The sequence below is a fragment of the Peromyscus leucopus genome, chromosome 5, assembly GCF_004664715.2.
Source record: "Peromyscus leucopus breed LL Stock chromosome 5, UCI_PerLeu_2.1, whole genome shotgun sequence".
Lineage (NCBI taxonomy): Eukaryota > Metazoa > Chordata > Mammalia > Rodentia > Cricetidae > Peromyscus > Peromyscus leucopus.
The window spans coordinates 92,903,045-92,919,600 of NC_051067.1; the positions used below are offsets into that span (position 1 = coordinate 92,903,045).

The window sequence follows — 16,556 nt, forward strand, 5'->3', positions numbered from 1 at the left end:
GAGGACAAATGAGTAGGCCAGCACAGTATCGCAGGCCCCAACACTGACCAGAGCCACACGGCACCTGAATACCTGCTGTAGATTCACCTAGCCAGTGTTTGCGGACAAATCACTGTCAATCCAGAATGAAGAGTGGATTAAAAACCTGAGCGATTCTTTTTTTGCAAGCGATGGGGAGTAAACCACAAGTAGGAAGGCAGCAACTGCCACCATAAGCATCCGGCCCCAGACCTGACACGCAGTGGGTATTTCAAGGTCCTTTTAATTCTGGAAATCCCCTTCTGAGTCAGACCCGGAAAGTGAGGAACAGCGCCTGGAGGAGCTGGTCCCAAATCACAGTTCACTTGGGGTGGTCTCCCTGCAGGGGCCGAGTGTGTGCCACAGCCATCTGGGGTAGATCCCAGACCTCAGCTCAGACCTCAGCTCAGACCTCCTCAGCTCAGATATCCCACCACTTTCCCATCTCTTACTCTCCCACAGCCTGGCTGAAGGCCTGGCAGTGTGTTAATTTGCTGTGTGATAGGCACGGATATGTGCTTTATAAGCAAAGGAAAAGTAACAGGATTAAATTAAAGCAACACTCTGCTTTTCCAAACCACCCGACATGACAAGCTACTCAGGGAGGTTTGGTTCTCCTCATGCTCTGCAGTTATTTACACAACCTGGGCCAGTCAGTTTTTATTAAGTATGCTCATTAGACATATTCTTAGAAAGAAATGCTTTCTAAATGTGACTGCAAGTTTGGTCCTGGGGTGAAGTGTGAAGTCACAATAATAAAGCAAACGTTTGTTTCACGTCTTGTGTTAAAAGTTTGAGTCTACTGGGTAAAATCAAACTCTGCTCTCTCCGAGGCTATCTTATAATCGTCAGGACAGCTTAGTGGCATCTGTTTGACACTTAACACACTGCTGCTACTGTTCTAGACCCAGTTTGCACTATGGCCCGACTGGAGGTGTCTGAGAAAACAATTTAGATTCCCCACTGGTCCTTGCACATTTTACTCACTGTACTTTGCCTCCAGTGAGCGATGGCTTTTAAGGTGCTGGGCGCACTGCAGATAAAAGCCAACACTGTACAGAAAAGGGAAGAGTGGGAACGAGTTCAGAAACGAAGCAACCCTGAGTAAACTCCACCAGCACTGCAGCACAGCCCCAAGCGCCAGGACCCGGGGTCTGACTCCAGCAGGCACACAGGAAAACACAGAAGAGCCTTCAAAACAGAAACAAGCCCAAACCCAGCAGACATGACTCAAGGCAGGCACATCAAAACACAACAGAATCGTCAGGAGCTCCTCGGAGGTTTTTAAAAATCCAATTTACAAAAACCACCTAGCAACTTAGATTACACTTACACCATAGTTCAACATGTAATTAAGGCTTCTAGAAACTAGAGAAGGCAGACACAGAGGGAACCAAGAGCTCCACAGAAAAGCACACGGGGTGAAATCAGCACACAGGAAAAGGGGAGAGGAGAGAAGCTAGACGCTGACAATGACGTCTAAAAACTCTGATGTGGTCAATTCTAAATGTGCTGTTTTCATCTCCACACGAAAACTGCTCCATGGTGTTTGTCAAAAAGGCCGCCAACTAAGAGTTGAAGTTTTTTTTAAAGCACACTACAACGGAACACAAGTCTGTGCTTGTCAAAACACAGGACTGGGTGTCCAGGAAGCAGACATGCACACAGGGTCACGCACGCACGCACGCACGCACGCACGCACGCACGCAGAGGCATGTAAGCAGGTACCTAAACTGCAAGTTCCTCTTTGGTTCTTACAGAATTATTATAAGCCAAATAAGCTCTTTTCTAGACATCTTCTACCAAAAGGCAAGGTGGAGAATTCTGGAGGATAAAGAAAAATGATGCACGGTCTTTGAAAGATTTAACAGTGAGATGCAAGAGATCACCATTTCTGTGTTACTACATTATAGAGGCAACCACCTCTATTTATTATATTAAAAGGGGGAGTTCTCCCAGGGTCCCATCTGGTTTCTCCAGGGACATCAACTCCACATACTGTACTCACCAAGAATGGAGCTAAATCCTTCAAAACCGACTGCCAGAAACACACTGAAACTGTACATCAATGGGTCTTCCGGGTAGCGTTTGGTCACTACCCAGCCTGAGTCATATGCTACATCACTGCAGGAATCTCTCCCTTTAAGGGGCTGCTTATTTTGCAAGTAGCTTCACTGAACAAACAAGAGGGAATATGAAGGAAGCCTGGAGCCAGGAAAGGCACTGACAGAAGAAAGTAATGTACAAAACCTAGCGGGGCAAATGGACAATAAAACATAAGCCTTGTACTGGTTCAGTCACTTTCATTAGGGCAATACAGCCCCTGCCCTCCCTCACCCACCATCCAATGAAAGCATGAACTGAATGCTGTAAGCATGTAGTGCCTGCCAATGACACAGAAGCATGTTCAAGCTTCAACTAGAAGACACACCAGAGGAAAGCAGGACACCAGGTCCTTCAATGGACAGGTAAGGCAAGGATTTGTCCAAGAGTGGGAAGGTGCATGTGATCAGCTGCTGCAGGCAGGAAGCTGCTGAGGCTGCTGCAGCTCATTTACTATCAGGAGCAGGGGTGGGGCACCCCCAGACCCCCACTATCCTCAATTTACAGTCTTTCAGTACATTATCAGACCAAATAAAAATACCAGTATGACAAGCACTTAAAGGAGGAAGGAGTCTATAAATAGCAAACAGGAACACTGGAGTGTGCTGGGCCTACAGTGCAGTCACAGCTACTACTGAGGTACAAGGTTTACTCGTTCCAAAGGATTTTGATTTTTTTCTACCTATGAAAAGTGGCAAACAAGACTTCCCTACTTAAAATGAGTTATTCTCTTCTCTTTGGTCTAGGCCAAGAATGGTCAATAAGACACAAAGGGTACTTCTTCTCCCTCACATTAAAAAAGACAAAGAAAAAGACTGGTGGAAATTATTTTGCTAGGTTAACTTCAAGGCTGAGATCACGAACTCTAGAAGTTGCTAAATACATTCAGACTCTGCTGTGGCAAAGCTGCTTGCTGTATTATTCCGGGAAATCCTGGCTACGTCCCAGATCGTTCACTGTGCAGCTGCAGGTCACTGTTACAATAAACACTTGCACATAATAGAAGCTCAATAAATTTTTGCTAGAGTCAGGGAAATCACATCCCAACAACCTCTTCCTAGTTTCCACGACATCCTGTGGGAGCAGAGTCCCTAGTCGAAGCCTGGCACAGTCACAGTTCTCCTACAACAGAGAAGCGTGCACACACGGCTGTGACTACAGCAAAGAGAAGCGTGCACACACGGCTGTGACTTCAACAGAGAAGCGTGCACACACGGCTGTGACTACAACAGAGAAGCGTGCACACACGGCTGTGACTACAGCAAAGAGAAGCATGCACACACGGCTGTGACTACAGAGAAGCGTGCACACATGGCTGTGACTACAGCAAAGCCCTTTCTATGGGGGGAAATTTAAGCTCCCTGGAAAGGTTTAGCCAAAGGAGATGACTAGCTGTTTTACTCCCCATCCAGGTGTTTTTGTTTTGTTTTCAATTTCGCCTCCCCCAAGGGGAAAAGTGGATTTAGAACATCAAACAACAGATGGTCTCCCCAGCAAGCCCGCCACGCTGCCAAATGTGAATAAAGAATACAGCAGCAGCTAAGGCGCCAGCACGTTCTGTTTACAAGTGTGCTCAAATTAGACACCAACCTTTACAGCTCCGAGTTGTTCTTTTCTGAATTTTTCCAAGGGTTTAATCAGGGTCTCAGTAACACTTAATGCCTGGAGAAGAAGAAGGAATAACAAAAGAACACAGCATTAGGAAAACATAGTACTTCATTTCCCTCCTGCATTCCACCAGAAGTAAAGTGAACAACATATTTAGCTGTTTGACCTCATTCTGCCAATATGACAACTAAGGCGCTGTATAACGTATTAAAGAGCTACATGTCTGTAAAAGTTTCCAGGGAAGAGAGTTGAAGCAGCTGGCAGAGAACATGCAACTCAGCCCACAGCTCTCCACGACCAGCACGGGCTATCAGTGAACAAAGGACTCTATGACACCACCACAGAAAGAACACTTGTGTTTGAGATCACCTCCTCCTCAGAAATCTAAAATTCAATGACGTTCCTTTACTGGTAACCAGACCGCACTAAGGAAAGACTCAGAACTGTGCGTATTCTTCTTATACAAGTAGTCTGACGTCATCACTGACAATTCCTGTCCTGGTGAGGGTGGAAGGTACATTAGCAGAAGTCAGACCAAGTGCTCAGGCCTGCTGGCAAGCGTCACATCAGGAAGAGTGACAGGCCACGTGCAATCCGACCAGTCTCACTCATGTCTTACTCTGACTCACTTAGGCTTTTTTATTCAAAGCCACAAAATGCTGAAAACGCAAATAAAAGGATTATTTACCTAAGGAAAGCATACTTGGTAACAGTATGCTACTGAACAGTGGCTTTCTCAGCCTCCAACTCCAAGACCCAGAAATATCCAGAATGATGGAAAGACCTTAAAACACTATGCAAGAATGTGTCATCTACCTTTTACAAAGCCCCCTCCAAAACAAAAGGAAGGAAGGAAGGAAGGAGGAGGGAGGAGGGAGGAGGAGGGAGGGAGGAGGGAGGAGGAGGGAGGGAGGGAGGAAGGAAGGAAGGAAGGAAGGAAGGAAGGAAGGAAGGGAAAGGAAGAGAGAGAGAAGGAAGGAGAGAGAGAGAGAGAGAGAGAGAGAGAGAGAGAAGAAGAAAGAAGGAAAGAGAAGAAAGAAAGAAAGAAAGAAGAAAGAAAGGAAGAGAAAGGAAGGAAGAAGGAAAGAAGGAAAGAAGGAAAGAAGAAAGAAGGAAAGAAGGAAAGAAAGGACTGAAGCTTAAAATAAAGGAAAAAATGGTAAATGCTTTTAAGAGGAACATATCAGAAATCAAACCCAGTGCCCTGCCCCACCCTTAAAGGTTTCGGCAAGTGCTCTTCCAGGGGCTATGCTCCCTGGCCTTGGGATTCTTGATTTAACCACCGGCTCCTTTGCACTCATTTATTTCATAAGGATTTCTTTTAAAGTAAACACTCCTAATACAATGTAAATACAAAATATGTAGATGTCAAACACAAGGTCTCCTCCTGAGTGCTACTCACCCACTTGGAAAATTTGCTACTTTGCTACCCAAGAGCTAGGTAACAGACCCAAAGGAAAAGAATAGTCCAGAGACAGAATGGATTCATCTTCCAAGCACATTCATTTTAAGTATTTTGAATGTTAAATTCAAATGTTCCACATTTAGGACCACGTGACTGGAAACAGTGACAATACAGAGAGCACCCTGTACTGAAGACAACAGACACACAGTGACATGGAGCAGGGGTCCTGGCCAGCCAAGTACGGTCTGGGATGGCCCACGCTGTATCTCAGAAAGCAGTCATCGGAGTTTCTGCCAACAGTTTTCAAGGTGATCCAATCCACGGACAATTTCCAGAAATTAAGACACTTGGGCCTGCAAAGGCACATGCCACCAATCCAGACCACCGGAGTTCAATCCCGAAGATCCCTATGGTCGGAGAGAACTGACTCCCCAAATTGTTCTCTGATCTCTACATACGCACACTGGTATGTGAGTGCCCCTCCACCACACCCACAAATGGAATAAGTAAATACAATTTTTAAGGAAATACATATGACACCTGTCTCACTTTCAAAGCTTCTTCTCTCTCCAGATCTAGCCTATTACTATTGCAGAATAAACCCATACATAACAAATACATCCTCTACAGAGGCTGACACGCTCGGGAAAGAAGGATGCCTAGAAAGCACGCCAGTGTAACAGAGGCTGACAAACTGTGGTCACAAACGAGAGATACAGGGATCAACAACCCCAGAGAACAGTGCAAAGTCCCAAGTGGGCACTCCCCATCCAAGACAGCCATCTTACCAGAGCCTGGTGTGAGCCCCGGGGCTGGGATACGGACACAAGAATGAGAAGCCCCCTAGCCCTCATGAAATCTGTTGATTAGTGGGGGAGGAACACATGCAAATTTCCAGTGGAAAAGTGTGGGCCAAATGTGGCAAGGGCTTCATCGAGGCAATAGGAGGAATGTGCTCAGTATGAGCTTCATCAGAGCAGTAGCACAGAAGATACGAGCTGAAGGAGAAGAAACGGGAACACAGGGACCCAGAGGAGCGGATTCCAGCCTGGAGCCAGGAGAGGCACAGGATTACAGCAAAAAAGGGGAGGTGAGGCTGGGCACAAAACACTGGAGGGACAGGAGAGCTGCGTGACAGCAGAGGCAGAATACCTGCAGTGAGACCCCGGGATGGAAGCCACTGGATGGTTGTAAGCAGAGAACTGATAGACTGATTGTTGCACCTTTTAAAGATCCCCTGCTCTAAGCAAAGGACTTAGAGGGGGAAACTGGAAGAAGAAACTCTTCCCAGGAGATTTCCCCAGGAGACAAGACACGATGGTGGCTCACATATATGTAGACACAAAAAAGAAGCAAGTAGATTTGAGACACAGCTGCAAGCTAAGTGAACTGAGTGTGGGGGAAAAAAAAAGGAAGTATCTGTAATTGCTCCCAGATTTTGTATGAGCAAACAGCTACCTGAGAGCACTGTTAGGGTTTCAATCCTTAAGGGCCTCCAAAGGTCCATCTGCTGAAGGGTCCACCAGCAGCAGGGGCACTAGCAGAACCTTAACAAGAGGAGATGTGGATGAAGTCGGCAGGTCACTGGGAAGGGGATACTGGAATTCCAGCCCCTTCTCTTTTGGGCTTCCTGCTCAACATAAATTGAACAGCTCTGCTCCACCTGACCATCCTGCCATAATGCACTGCTCACCATCAGCACAAAAGCAAAGGAGCCAAGCAGTCATGAACCAAAACCTGTGGAAATGTGAGCCAGAGTATGCTGCTAAAACAAGGTGTTGGATAAATGAAGGAGGAGGTGTGGCTGTGTGAGCAAACGTATCTGTTAAATGTTATACCTGCATGCAATGGGAGCTGACTTCAATCCTAAGATGCCAGCCTCTGCAGAAAACATACAATCTATAGGGTCATTCAGATACAATAGTAGGATAGATCCAGACACAAAAGCTGGAAGTGGAACAGATGTCATGTAACTGTCTCTATAGGACACTGTGGAAACTCAGTCATGTTAGCAGTATCTATGGGAAAGGCCAGACAGCAGGTGATCATAACGGAAAGGTGGGAGTATCTTGGGAAAAGCCACTCTTCAGAGGGATAACCATGATGACTATGAGCACACAGGAAGAGGTAGGACTTCTCCTGGGGTGTTTTGTTTTATCTTTAAAGACAAAAATCAGTACATAAGAGACGAGAGCATGTACAAATGTCCTGTGAAGAGCCCACAAAAGAGGCTGAAAGGCTACACAGAACATAGGAAGGCACAGAATGCTGACACTGCATGGGGAGCTACCCTGTCCTGAGACCTGAGATCTTTCCTTCCCTCTAATAAGAGCCAGTATCCCTATGTCTGCAGACGCCATGAAGAAGCCGTGGGAAGGACTACAGATGGTTATTTTCTCTGTGAGGTATGAGACAATGACGTTTACAGAGTTCAGGCCTAAGAATAATGGGAAGATGCCCCCCTCCCCGGCAGGCTTCAAATGAGGATCACTGCCTATGGAATCAGGAACATCCCTGGGCAGGGCTAAAGTCCTGCTGGAGAAGTGAGCATGAGTTTCACCTGCCTTATTGTAGGGTTTTTCTCTCACAGTGAAGAGAGAGGATGAGAGGTGAGGTTCATCCCAGATGGAAGCATTTCCTAGAGACACAAATGCATCAGCACGCCAAGCTGGGGTACCTGGGATGCTGCTGAGCTGAACTGAGCTGAGCTGAGCTGAGCTGAGCTGAGCTGCAGGTATCTCCAAGTCACAAAGAAGTAAATCCTTCAGTGAAAGACCATGGGCAGGGACCAAGTTTAGAGCAGACAACAGGTGCCTTCCGGGCAAAGGTAAAACTGAGAAAGCTCCTCCAAGTGGAAAGAAAAACAGCAGCTTGAGGCTGGGAGCTCCTAGCAGTTCAGTGTTCATGCAAGAGGACCACAGGAGGCTAGAGACATCAGATGTCATCTGTCACCATCAAAACAGGACCAAGGAAATGCTCAAGGAATGACAAAGACATCCGTAACACGGGGTTGTGACAGTCTCCTCAAGCCCTGAACTCCAGGACTCCACAGCAAACACTCCCTCAAAAAAGGAGACCCAGAAGCTAGCTCAAGAGTCATTTTAGGTCATGGAATTTTCCTTCATTTAGAGAACTGGTCTGATACACAGACATCTGCCTGTCCACCAGGAGTTAAAGAGGAATATGGAAAGCGTTTGGGGCCTCTTCCTGCTGAAGTCAACGCAAGCTCCCAAAGCAGAGGAGGAGCGGGGACAGCCCACAGCACACACAGGTCTCGGCTTTGTTTAGTTCATTAACCGAAAGCGCTCTGAAAAGCTTAAAACCCATCACTGGGTTGTCATCCCCTGGAAAGTCTAGTCTGTAACTCTACAACAGAGCCTAAAATACCTTTTTTAAGAACAAAGTAAGCCAATAGTCATTTTTGTAAGAACTGCTGGTCACAGAACAAGGGCTGCTTTGTTTTCTTCTTTCTCTCAGGAGAGACTGGGGGCCCCATGGATCTCACCTTCCCTTCATAATTTCACAGAAAGATAGCGTTGTCACTGTAGAGTACTGCTCCTACTTCCTAATACCAAACACTGCTCCTCCCCAGAGGGATGAGTACTCTAATACCAAACACTGCTCCTCCCCAGATGGATGAGTACTCTAATACCAAACACTGCTCCTCCCCAGAGACAGATGAGTACTCTAATACCAAACACTGCTCCTCCCCAGATGGATGAGTACTCTAATACCAAACACTGCTCCTCCCCAGAGGGATGAGTACTCTAATACCAAACACTGCTCCTCCCCAGAGGGATGAGTACTCTAATACCAAACACTGCTCCTCCCCAGAGACAGATGAGTATTAAATCTCAACGGACTACCCTGGGGCTCCCAAGGCCATCTGTGATGATGACACCTTCTGCGTTAAAGACAATTGAATTAAGGATAATGAGAAAGACTTCCACATGTTAAAAATAAGATGAAAAGAGCAAATACAGAATGTGATTTTACAAGCACATAAAGGATGATGTAATCCTTCTGGTAGAAAGAAATCCCAGAATCCTGTAGCATGAATCTTAAAAGTTCTTATTAATAAAATCAAACCTGAGGCCAGGTATTGGGGTCAATGCTGGTAGATCAGAGAGACAGAACAAGCCACAGCTACCTTACTTCGCCAGATCCTCAGCTGGTCTTGTCTCCTCAGATTGGAGGCCTCTGAGTTCTCATCCAGAATGGGTCTCAGTTGAATTGCTGCTCAAAAGCCTAAATACTTAACCAGCCAAATGCTTAACCAGGCCAAATGCTTAACCAGGCCAAATGCTTCTAGTTTCTGGTCCTCACGCCTTATATACCTTTCTGCTTTCTACCACCACTCCCTGGGATTAAAGGTGTGATGAGTCACCATGCCTAGCTGTATCCTTGAACACATGGATTTCTGCCTCTGGAATGCTAGGATTAAAGGTGTGTGCTACCACTGCCTATCGTCTATGTTTAATATTGTGGCTGTTCTGTCTCTGACCCCAGATAAGTTTATTAGCATGCACAATATTTTGGGGAACACAATCCCACAGAATCCCTTAATTCCTGAGCCTTGGGAAGGGCTTTAGATGGTCTTGGAAACAAAAGGCAACCCCATGAACACAAAATATGCTAACAACTCAGCCCTTGTCCGGCAGCAGCAACCAGTCAACCTTTTCTATGCAAGGCTAGGCAACAATATGCAGCTCTGAGGCCTCTGGCACCAGAGCACAAAATCAGCCACGGGCAGAAAGTGATGGACCTGCCCCTGGGTAAGACTGCCAACCCAGCCTAGAGAGTCACCCCATCAGCCTGTACTCTCCACAGATGCCTCCCACGTTTGCTGCTGACAGAGGCTGGTGAAGGGTCCAGGAATATGGAATACAAAATTAGAAGCTTAAGAGAGGAAAGCTGACAGTCATCACTCTAAAGGTTCACTGCTAACAGAGGCTCTCTGCTTTACAGCCAGCTCCTCTGCAACAGCCAGGGGTTAACTTTTAACTCCCTTGCCCCTTATAGACAACAACTGCCTGGACCAAAGTTAACTGTTAATAGTTGTTTCTACGTGACTCCTAGCATGCACCCCATGCCTGACTCTATAAGAGGGGCAGTACCCGCCTCCATGGCCACAGCCCCAGAATTCAAACATTGGCTGTGGTCTCAGCTAGCTGACAAGCTTTTGTGCCCCACAGTGTTTTATTTTATTTTATTTAAATTTTTATTTTTCTGGAATAAAGTTTGCTTCTGGTTTAATAGACTTTGGTGGTCTGTCCCCCATTATTACAAGACCCTGGACCCTACACTGGGGCCAGCAGAACCATTCAGTAGCTCTCACACTTACAAAGGGGATTCAAACGTGATCCATGAAGTCTGAGAAAGCTACTGGACTCAAGTGCTGAAAGGCAGTTATTCAAGTGTACAGGACATCTTAACAGTTTGTGTGAATTCAGTAATGAGTTTTGAGCCCTAAAATGTTCACTTAACCAAACATGTCCATCAGACGAAGAAGGAACAAACACACGGGACTCAACTCTGCAGTTAGGTCTAAAAAGAACCCATCTCAACAGGACAGCAAGATACTTCACAGAGATGTTACTAATTAGGATGATGAAGAGGATCCAGCCAGTGAGATGGTTCAGCAGGGAAAGGCACCTGCTGCGTAAGCCTGATGCCTCATCCCCAGATTCCACTTAAAGGTGTGTGGAGAGAACTAACCACAGGCAGCAGCGTTTAATGGAAACAGGGAAGGAGAGAAGATCGAGAAGAACACAAAGATGTCTCTGAACATTTAAATCATAGGGAGAAAACAGATTTTGATTTGCTCAAAGTGCAAAACAAGACGTAACGGGTAGAGTCACGGGGCTTCAGTGTTTGGTCTCCCTATTACAAGCAACTGATCAAGAGCCGTAGTGACCCGGCTGCCTTCCAAGGGAGACGTGACTAACTACCTCTATAAAAACATGAAGAAGCTAGCAGCCAATGTCCAGGCAATGTCTGCCATGGGGACCTTCTCCACAGAAAGTTAGCCCAAGAAACCTGAGGTCCTAATTTATCCTCAATCCTGGGATTCTAGATGAGCTGGGGAAAGGCAAGACACAAACCGGATTTCCATGTTACTTGGCAAGACAGCAAACTCCAGACTCAGAGATTCACAGTACAATGTGAAAATTAAAATGACTATAAATTTTTCAATGGTGTTTCCAATGAGGACTCTGGTTTTAGAGCTCTTCTCATTAGATATTTGGCTCTAAAAAATCTTGAATAGTTTCAAAGAATTAAAAGATGAGCTGGGTAGTGGTGGAGCACACCTTTAATCCCAGCACTCAGGAAGCAGAGGCATATGGATCTGGGTTCAAGGCCAGCCTGGTCTACAGAACAAGTTCCAGGACAGACAGAGCTACACAAAGAAACCCTGTCTCAAAAAAACAAATAATAATAATAATATAAAAAAAAATGGCTGTGGACATAGCTCCATGGCAGAGTACCTGGTAGGCAGTATCAAATCACCAGTACTGTGTCAAAAACAGAAAAGGAAAACGAAACTTATCTTGGGCAACCTTCCAGCTCAAGATGAGCTAAGAAACCTGCTAACAGTAACAGAGCACAGGACCGGGTTCTAGCACAGTAACAGAGCACAGGACCGGGTTCTAGCACAGGGGCCTCCGTAGCAGCTGGTAATTTCTCCCACCCTGGTGATCAAAGGAGAGTTGTGAGGCTGTAAAGTGGAAGAGAATAAGATTTCTGGCCAAAGACACACACACACACACACACACACACAGTAAAATGGCAGGACTAGGAAGCACATACCCTGATAACATCAGTTAACAATTTCTAAAGCAAGGCCCAGGTGAAACAGAGAACCAGTTGGGATAAACACCTAACCATGTCTTTCTAATAAGGAGCTACCAGCAAAGCCAGGCTGCGCATAAAGAACCAGAAGGAATTATCTTCACTTCCGTCAGCCCTCATTATTTAAGGCCTGGATTCCAAGCACTTGTGACTGCTAAAGGAATGCATAATCTGACGGCATAAGAGACTTTCCACTGTTTTCTCCCACGACCTTCCAGACACTTTGTCTTATTGCACTAAAGGGAAAACTCCACTTTTCTACTTCAACGTCACAGCCAGCAGCAAAGGAAGCACTGGGCTGAGACAGTGTTTACTTTTCCGGAGACAGAACTTCAAGAAAGGGGGCCAAGGATTTATCTATCTGAACAAAACAACTTTCCCAAAATGAGAAATACTTTTCCAAAAAAGGACTGTTACATCTAAAGACTTTATTCTGTAAATCTCTCCAGGGAATGTGCTTTTTATTACTGAATTTTCTTTTTTCATGTATTATTAGGGAGGTGGGTGTATGTAACATCACACATGCGCAGGTCAGAGGACTTGCGGGAATCTCCATGTGAGTCCCCAGGATCAAACCCATATTTCAAGTGCCCATCCCACTTTTTATTATTTGGATCACCAAACAACTGTTTGAAGAACCCTAGCCAAAAACAGTGCCTATCAAATCTACTTTCAGATACTTTGAAATCACAAATTGGATTGGGTTACAAAACAAGAGCAATATAACAATACCAGGTGTGGCAGCATGTTTATAATCCCAGGGCTGTGAAGGTGGAGACGGGAGGGACCCTGAGGCATGCCAGCCAGACTGGCCAAATCCACAGCTCTGGGCCAGCGAGAAACCCTGCCACCAAATGAAGCAAGATGGATGGTTCCTTGGGAACAGTGTTATCCTCTGCCCTCCACCAGCACCCTACCTATGTATCCACACAAACACGCATGCGCTGCTTGCTTGTATCTCTCTGTCTCTGTCTGTCTGTCTTTCTGTCTCTCTCTCTCTCTCTCTCTCTCTCTCTCTCTCTCTCTCTCTCTCTCTCTCTCACACACACACACACACACACACACACACACACAGAAACAGAAACAGAAACAGAAACAGAGACAAAAAGAATATGAGATTGAAACACAGGGAACAAGACTAGCAGATACACTGAGACAAGCATGGAAACGCACCTCGGGGTGCATCTTATCAGTTTTAAGAGCCTGTTCACCTGTGCTGTCAATAGGCCCTTGGGGCTTCAGAGGATATCCCCTCTGAAAGCATCAGAAAGAGTTAAGAAAGTGGGGTGCCTTAAAACAAAAGGAGGCAAACGCTCAGCTGTGGCCACCACAGCACTCAGAGGCCTGTGGCACACTCGTGTGCTGCTACCTAAGCACCAGAGCTTAGATAACTCTTCATGAAACACGTGTGAAATAATCCTAAAGTGGACATTGCTCTTACATGTTAACCTCACCGGCACACGGGACACTAGTTTTCATTATGACGTCCTTCATACACGAGACATCATCACACTTGGTCATTTCCACCACCACCCCCTTATCTCCACTGCCCCCATGGATTAGTCCCCCTCTTCCCACAGAGAGTGTTGTCTCGTGTCTAACCATACAACGAAATACATATTGCCACACAAATATTCCCCAGCTGAACCCAGTCACCATTAAACAGTTCAATTCCTCTCCATCCACACTCACACTGTGATCCTTTTCTCCATTTAGCTGCTGCTCTCCCATACTATAGCTTTCCCTATCAACGTACATCCAAGTTTCCACGAGAATATTAAAAAGGCTGAACTAATAAAAGAACAGAGTCACAGACTGGCATTGAGGGGTACGAAAGTCTTCGTGTCAGCAGTGCTCAGTTCCCTGCCACCGCGGGGATGGAGGGCCCTCGGCTCATTTTGGCTCTGCCCTAACTAGTTCTGTCTCTTCACCACAGAGAAAACAATTCCCTTTGTTATCCAAATACCCTCAAAAGGAGGCAAGGCACCCATACCTAACACCTGTGAGGGAAGAGCGTGCTGCCCAGAAGGAATTCAGCTGCCAAATAAATCCCAGGACAGCATTTTGTTTTTAAGGTCAGCTTAAACTGATCTCTTAGGCCTGGTAGGGAAACAAACTAAAAACAATATTAAGTTGTATAGTAAGAGCTCGAAACCACTAGCCTAAAATCATTAGAACCAGTGAGAATTTTTCCCTGAGACAGGGGTTTCCTGTGTGGCCCTGGCTGTCCTGGAACTCACTCTGTAGACCAAGCTGACCTCAAAGTCAGAGATCTGCCTGCCTCTGCCTGGGATTAAAGGTACCACCACCAAGGGCAAAACGGTGCAAATTTTAATTAGCTCACAGAAGAATTAGGACCTAAGGACAGAGGTGCTGCACACTCAACAGGGCATCAACGTGGAAATCAGGAAGGAGCTTTGAATACAATGTTCCTGAAAGCCCAAGCCTTCAGTCCACGGCCACCTCGGTGTAGTGTGCATCCCTACAACGAATGGCCCCAATTTATGAGTTCAATTTATCATTTCTGCTTGCATCCCGAGAACAAAAAGTATCCAGTGAGAATGTTTACCAGTTTTCAATCCTAAATCCCAATTAGCTTGAGACCAACAAAACAAGAGGGTAAGCACTGACGTTCTGAGAGCCTCAGTTCCCGACAAACTTCCCAGATACTGGCTATGGCCTAGGCTCAGGTTAAAACAGCAAAAAAGAAAACGGAAGACAAGTCTGCATTGCCTAGGTTTAAGATTCCTTTAGATGTCTGTACTCTCCAGTCTTTAGGTTCTCACACACACACACACACACACACACACACACACACACACACACGCGCGCGCGCCTAGCGAATGTTGGCTAACAGGGAAAGGAACAGAGCGAATCAACAATGGACTCTGAAGGAAAAAACTGGTCCTTTGATTGTAATTTTAAAAATCTAATGCCCTTTGTTGGTAACAATGTTTTAACTTAAGCTTAGTAAATAATAAAACCCGGAACTCAAAAGCTGCTGTGCCTTCAAGAGGGCCTGAGCCTAATAAGGACACTTGGGACGGTTAACCTTGTTTAACCTTGGCCCTCATTCCTCTCTGCGTGTGGGACAGTAAGGACCCTGCTTCTATTTTTTTAAGAAAATAAATACTTGGGCAGAACACTATGAGAAGGAATTTAAAACCACGGAAATAAGTGAGGGATTAGTCTGTCAGGCTACAAAAGCATCATCAGACAGAATTTGAAAGTTGAGCTTTCCTGTTTTAAGTCAGAAAAAAGAAAATTATAGTTTCTTAAATCAGGGATGATATGGACAAAGGCAGAAGTAAAGCATATTCAATAAGGCAACAAACTGCTAAATTTAAAAAGAGAAGAGAGAAAGGGAGGGAGAGGGGGAGAGGGAGAGAGGAGAGAGGGAGAGGGAGAGGGAGAGGGAGAGGGAGAGGGAGAGGAGAGAGAGAGAGAGAGAGAGAGAGAGAGAGAGAGAGAGAGAGAGAGAGAGAGCGAGCACTCTCTTCAAAGAAAGCATCCAGTCAATAACAAACAGGATCCTGATCTCCAACCTCTCAGGATGCTTGGGTCACCCCTGACTGGGAAGAGGCCACCACCTGGGCTGAAAGGCCAGCCTGGTATTCAGTCTCCTGGGTGGCCACCAGCTAAGCACCTGTCCAGAACAAGAAGCCAATTCCCCACTGCATCCTCAGGTGCTAGAACATGGCCAAGCACAGTGCAGGCTTTTAAACCATCTGCTTTATGAATGAAGCTTTAGCAACTTAGACAATTAAAAGAGCACACACAAAATGTCCTATTGATGTTGATAATAACAAACACAACTATGCCCATGAACAAATCTCTGCTACAATTTGTTTTTCCTAGTCAGAATCCTCTAATACAAAGACACAGAAAACAAAAGCTTAGAAATCCAAGAACTGAAATTAAATCAAGACCAGATAAACCATTTAAATAGACCAATAACCCCTAAAGAAATAGAAACAGTCATCAAAAGTCTCCCAACCAAAAAAAGCCCAGGACCAGATGGTTTCAGTGCAGAATTCTACCAGACTTTCAAAGAAGAACTAATACCAATACTCTTCAAAGTGCTCCACACAATAGAAACAGAAGGAACACTACCAAACTCTTTTTATGAGACTACAATTACCCTGATGCCCAAACCACACAAAGATGCAACAAAGAAAGAGAACTACAGACCAATCTCCCTCATGAACATTGATGCAAAAATACTCAATAAAATATTGGCAAACCGAATCCAAGAATACATCAAAACAATCATCCATCACGACCAAGTAGGATTCATCCCAGGGATGCAAGGATGGTTCAACATACGGAAATCAGTCAATGTAATACACCATATAAACAAACTGAAAGAAAAAAACCACATGATCATCTCCTTAGATGCTGAAAAAGCCTTTGACAAAATCCAGCACCCCTGCATGATAAAGGTCTTAGAAAGATTAGGAATACAAGGAACATTTCTAAACATAATAAAAGCAATTTATAGCAAGCCAACAGCAAACATCAAGTTAAATGGAGAGAAACTCAAAGCGATACCACTAAATTCAGGAACAAG

General features: G+C 45.4%; 1 protein-coding gene across 1 annotated transcript in view; it reads right to left on the reverse strand.

The window, feature by feature from the left end:
- Nucleotides 1-3,599: 3,599 nt before the first annotated feature.
- Nucleotides 3,600-16,556, reverse strand: part of Arhgap10 (Rho GTPase activating protein 10) — a 95,718-nt gene continuing 82,761 nt past the window's right edge. Inside the window, exon 4 of the mRNA XM_037206151.1 lies at nt 3,600-3,783. Coding sequence (XP_037062046.1) covers nt 3,700-3,783 — 84 coding nt within the window. The 3' untranslated portion in view covers nt 3,600-3,699. The remainder of the gene's footprint in view (nt 3,784-16,556) is intronic.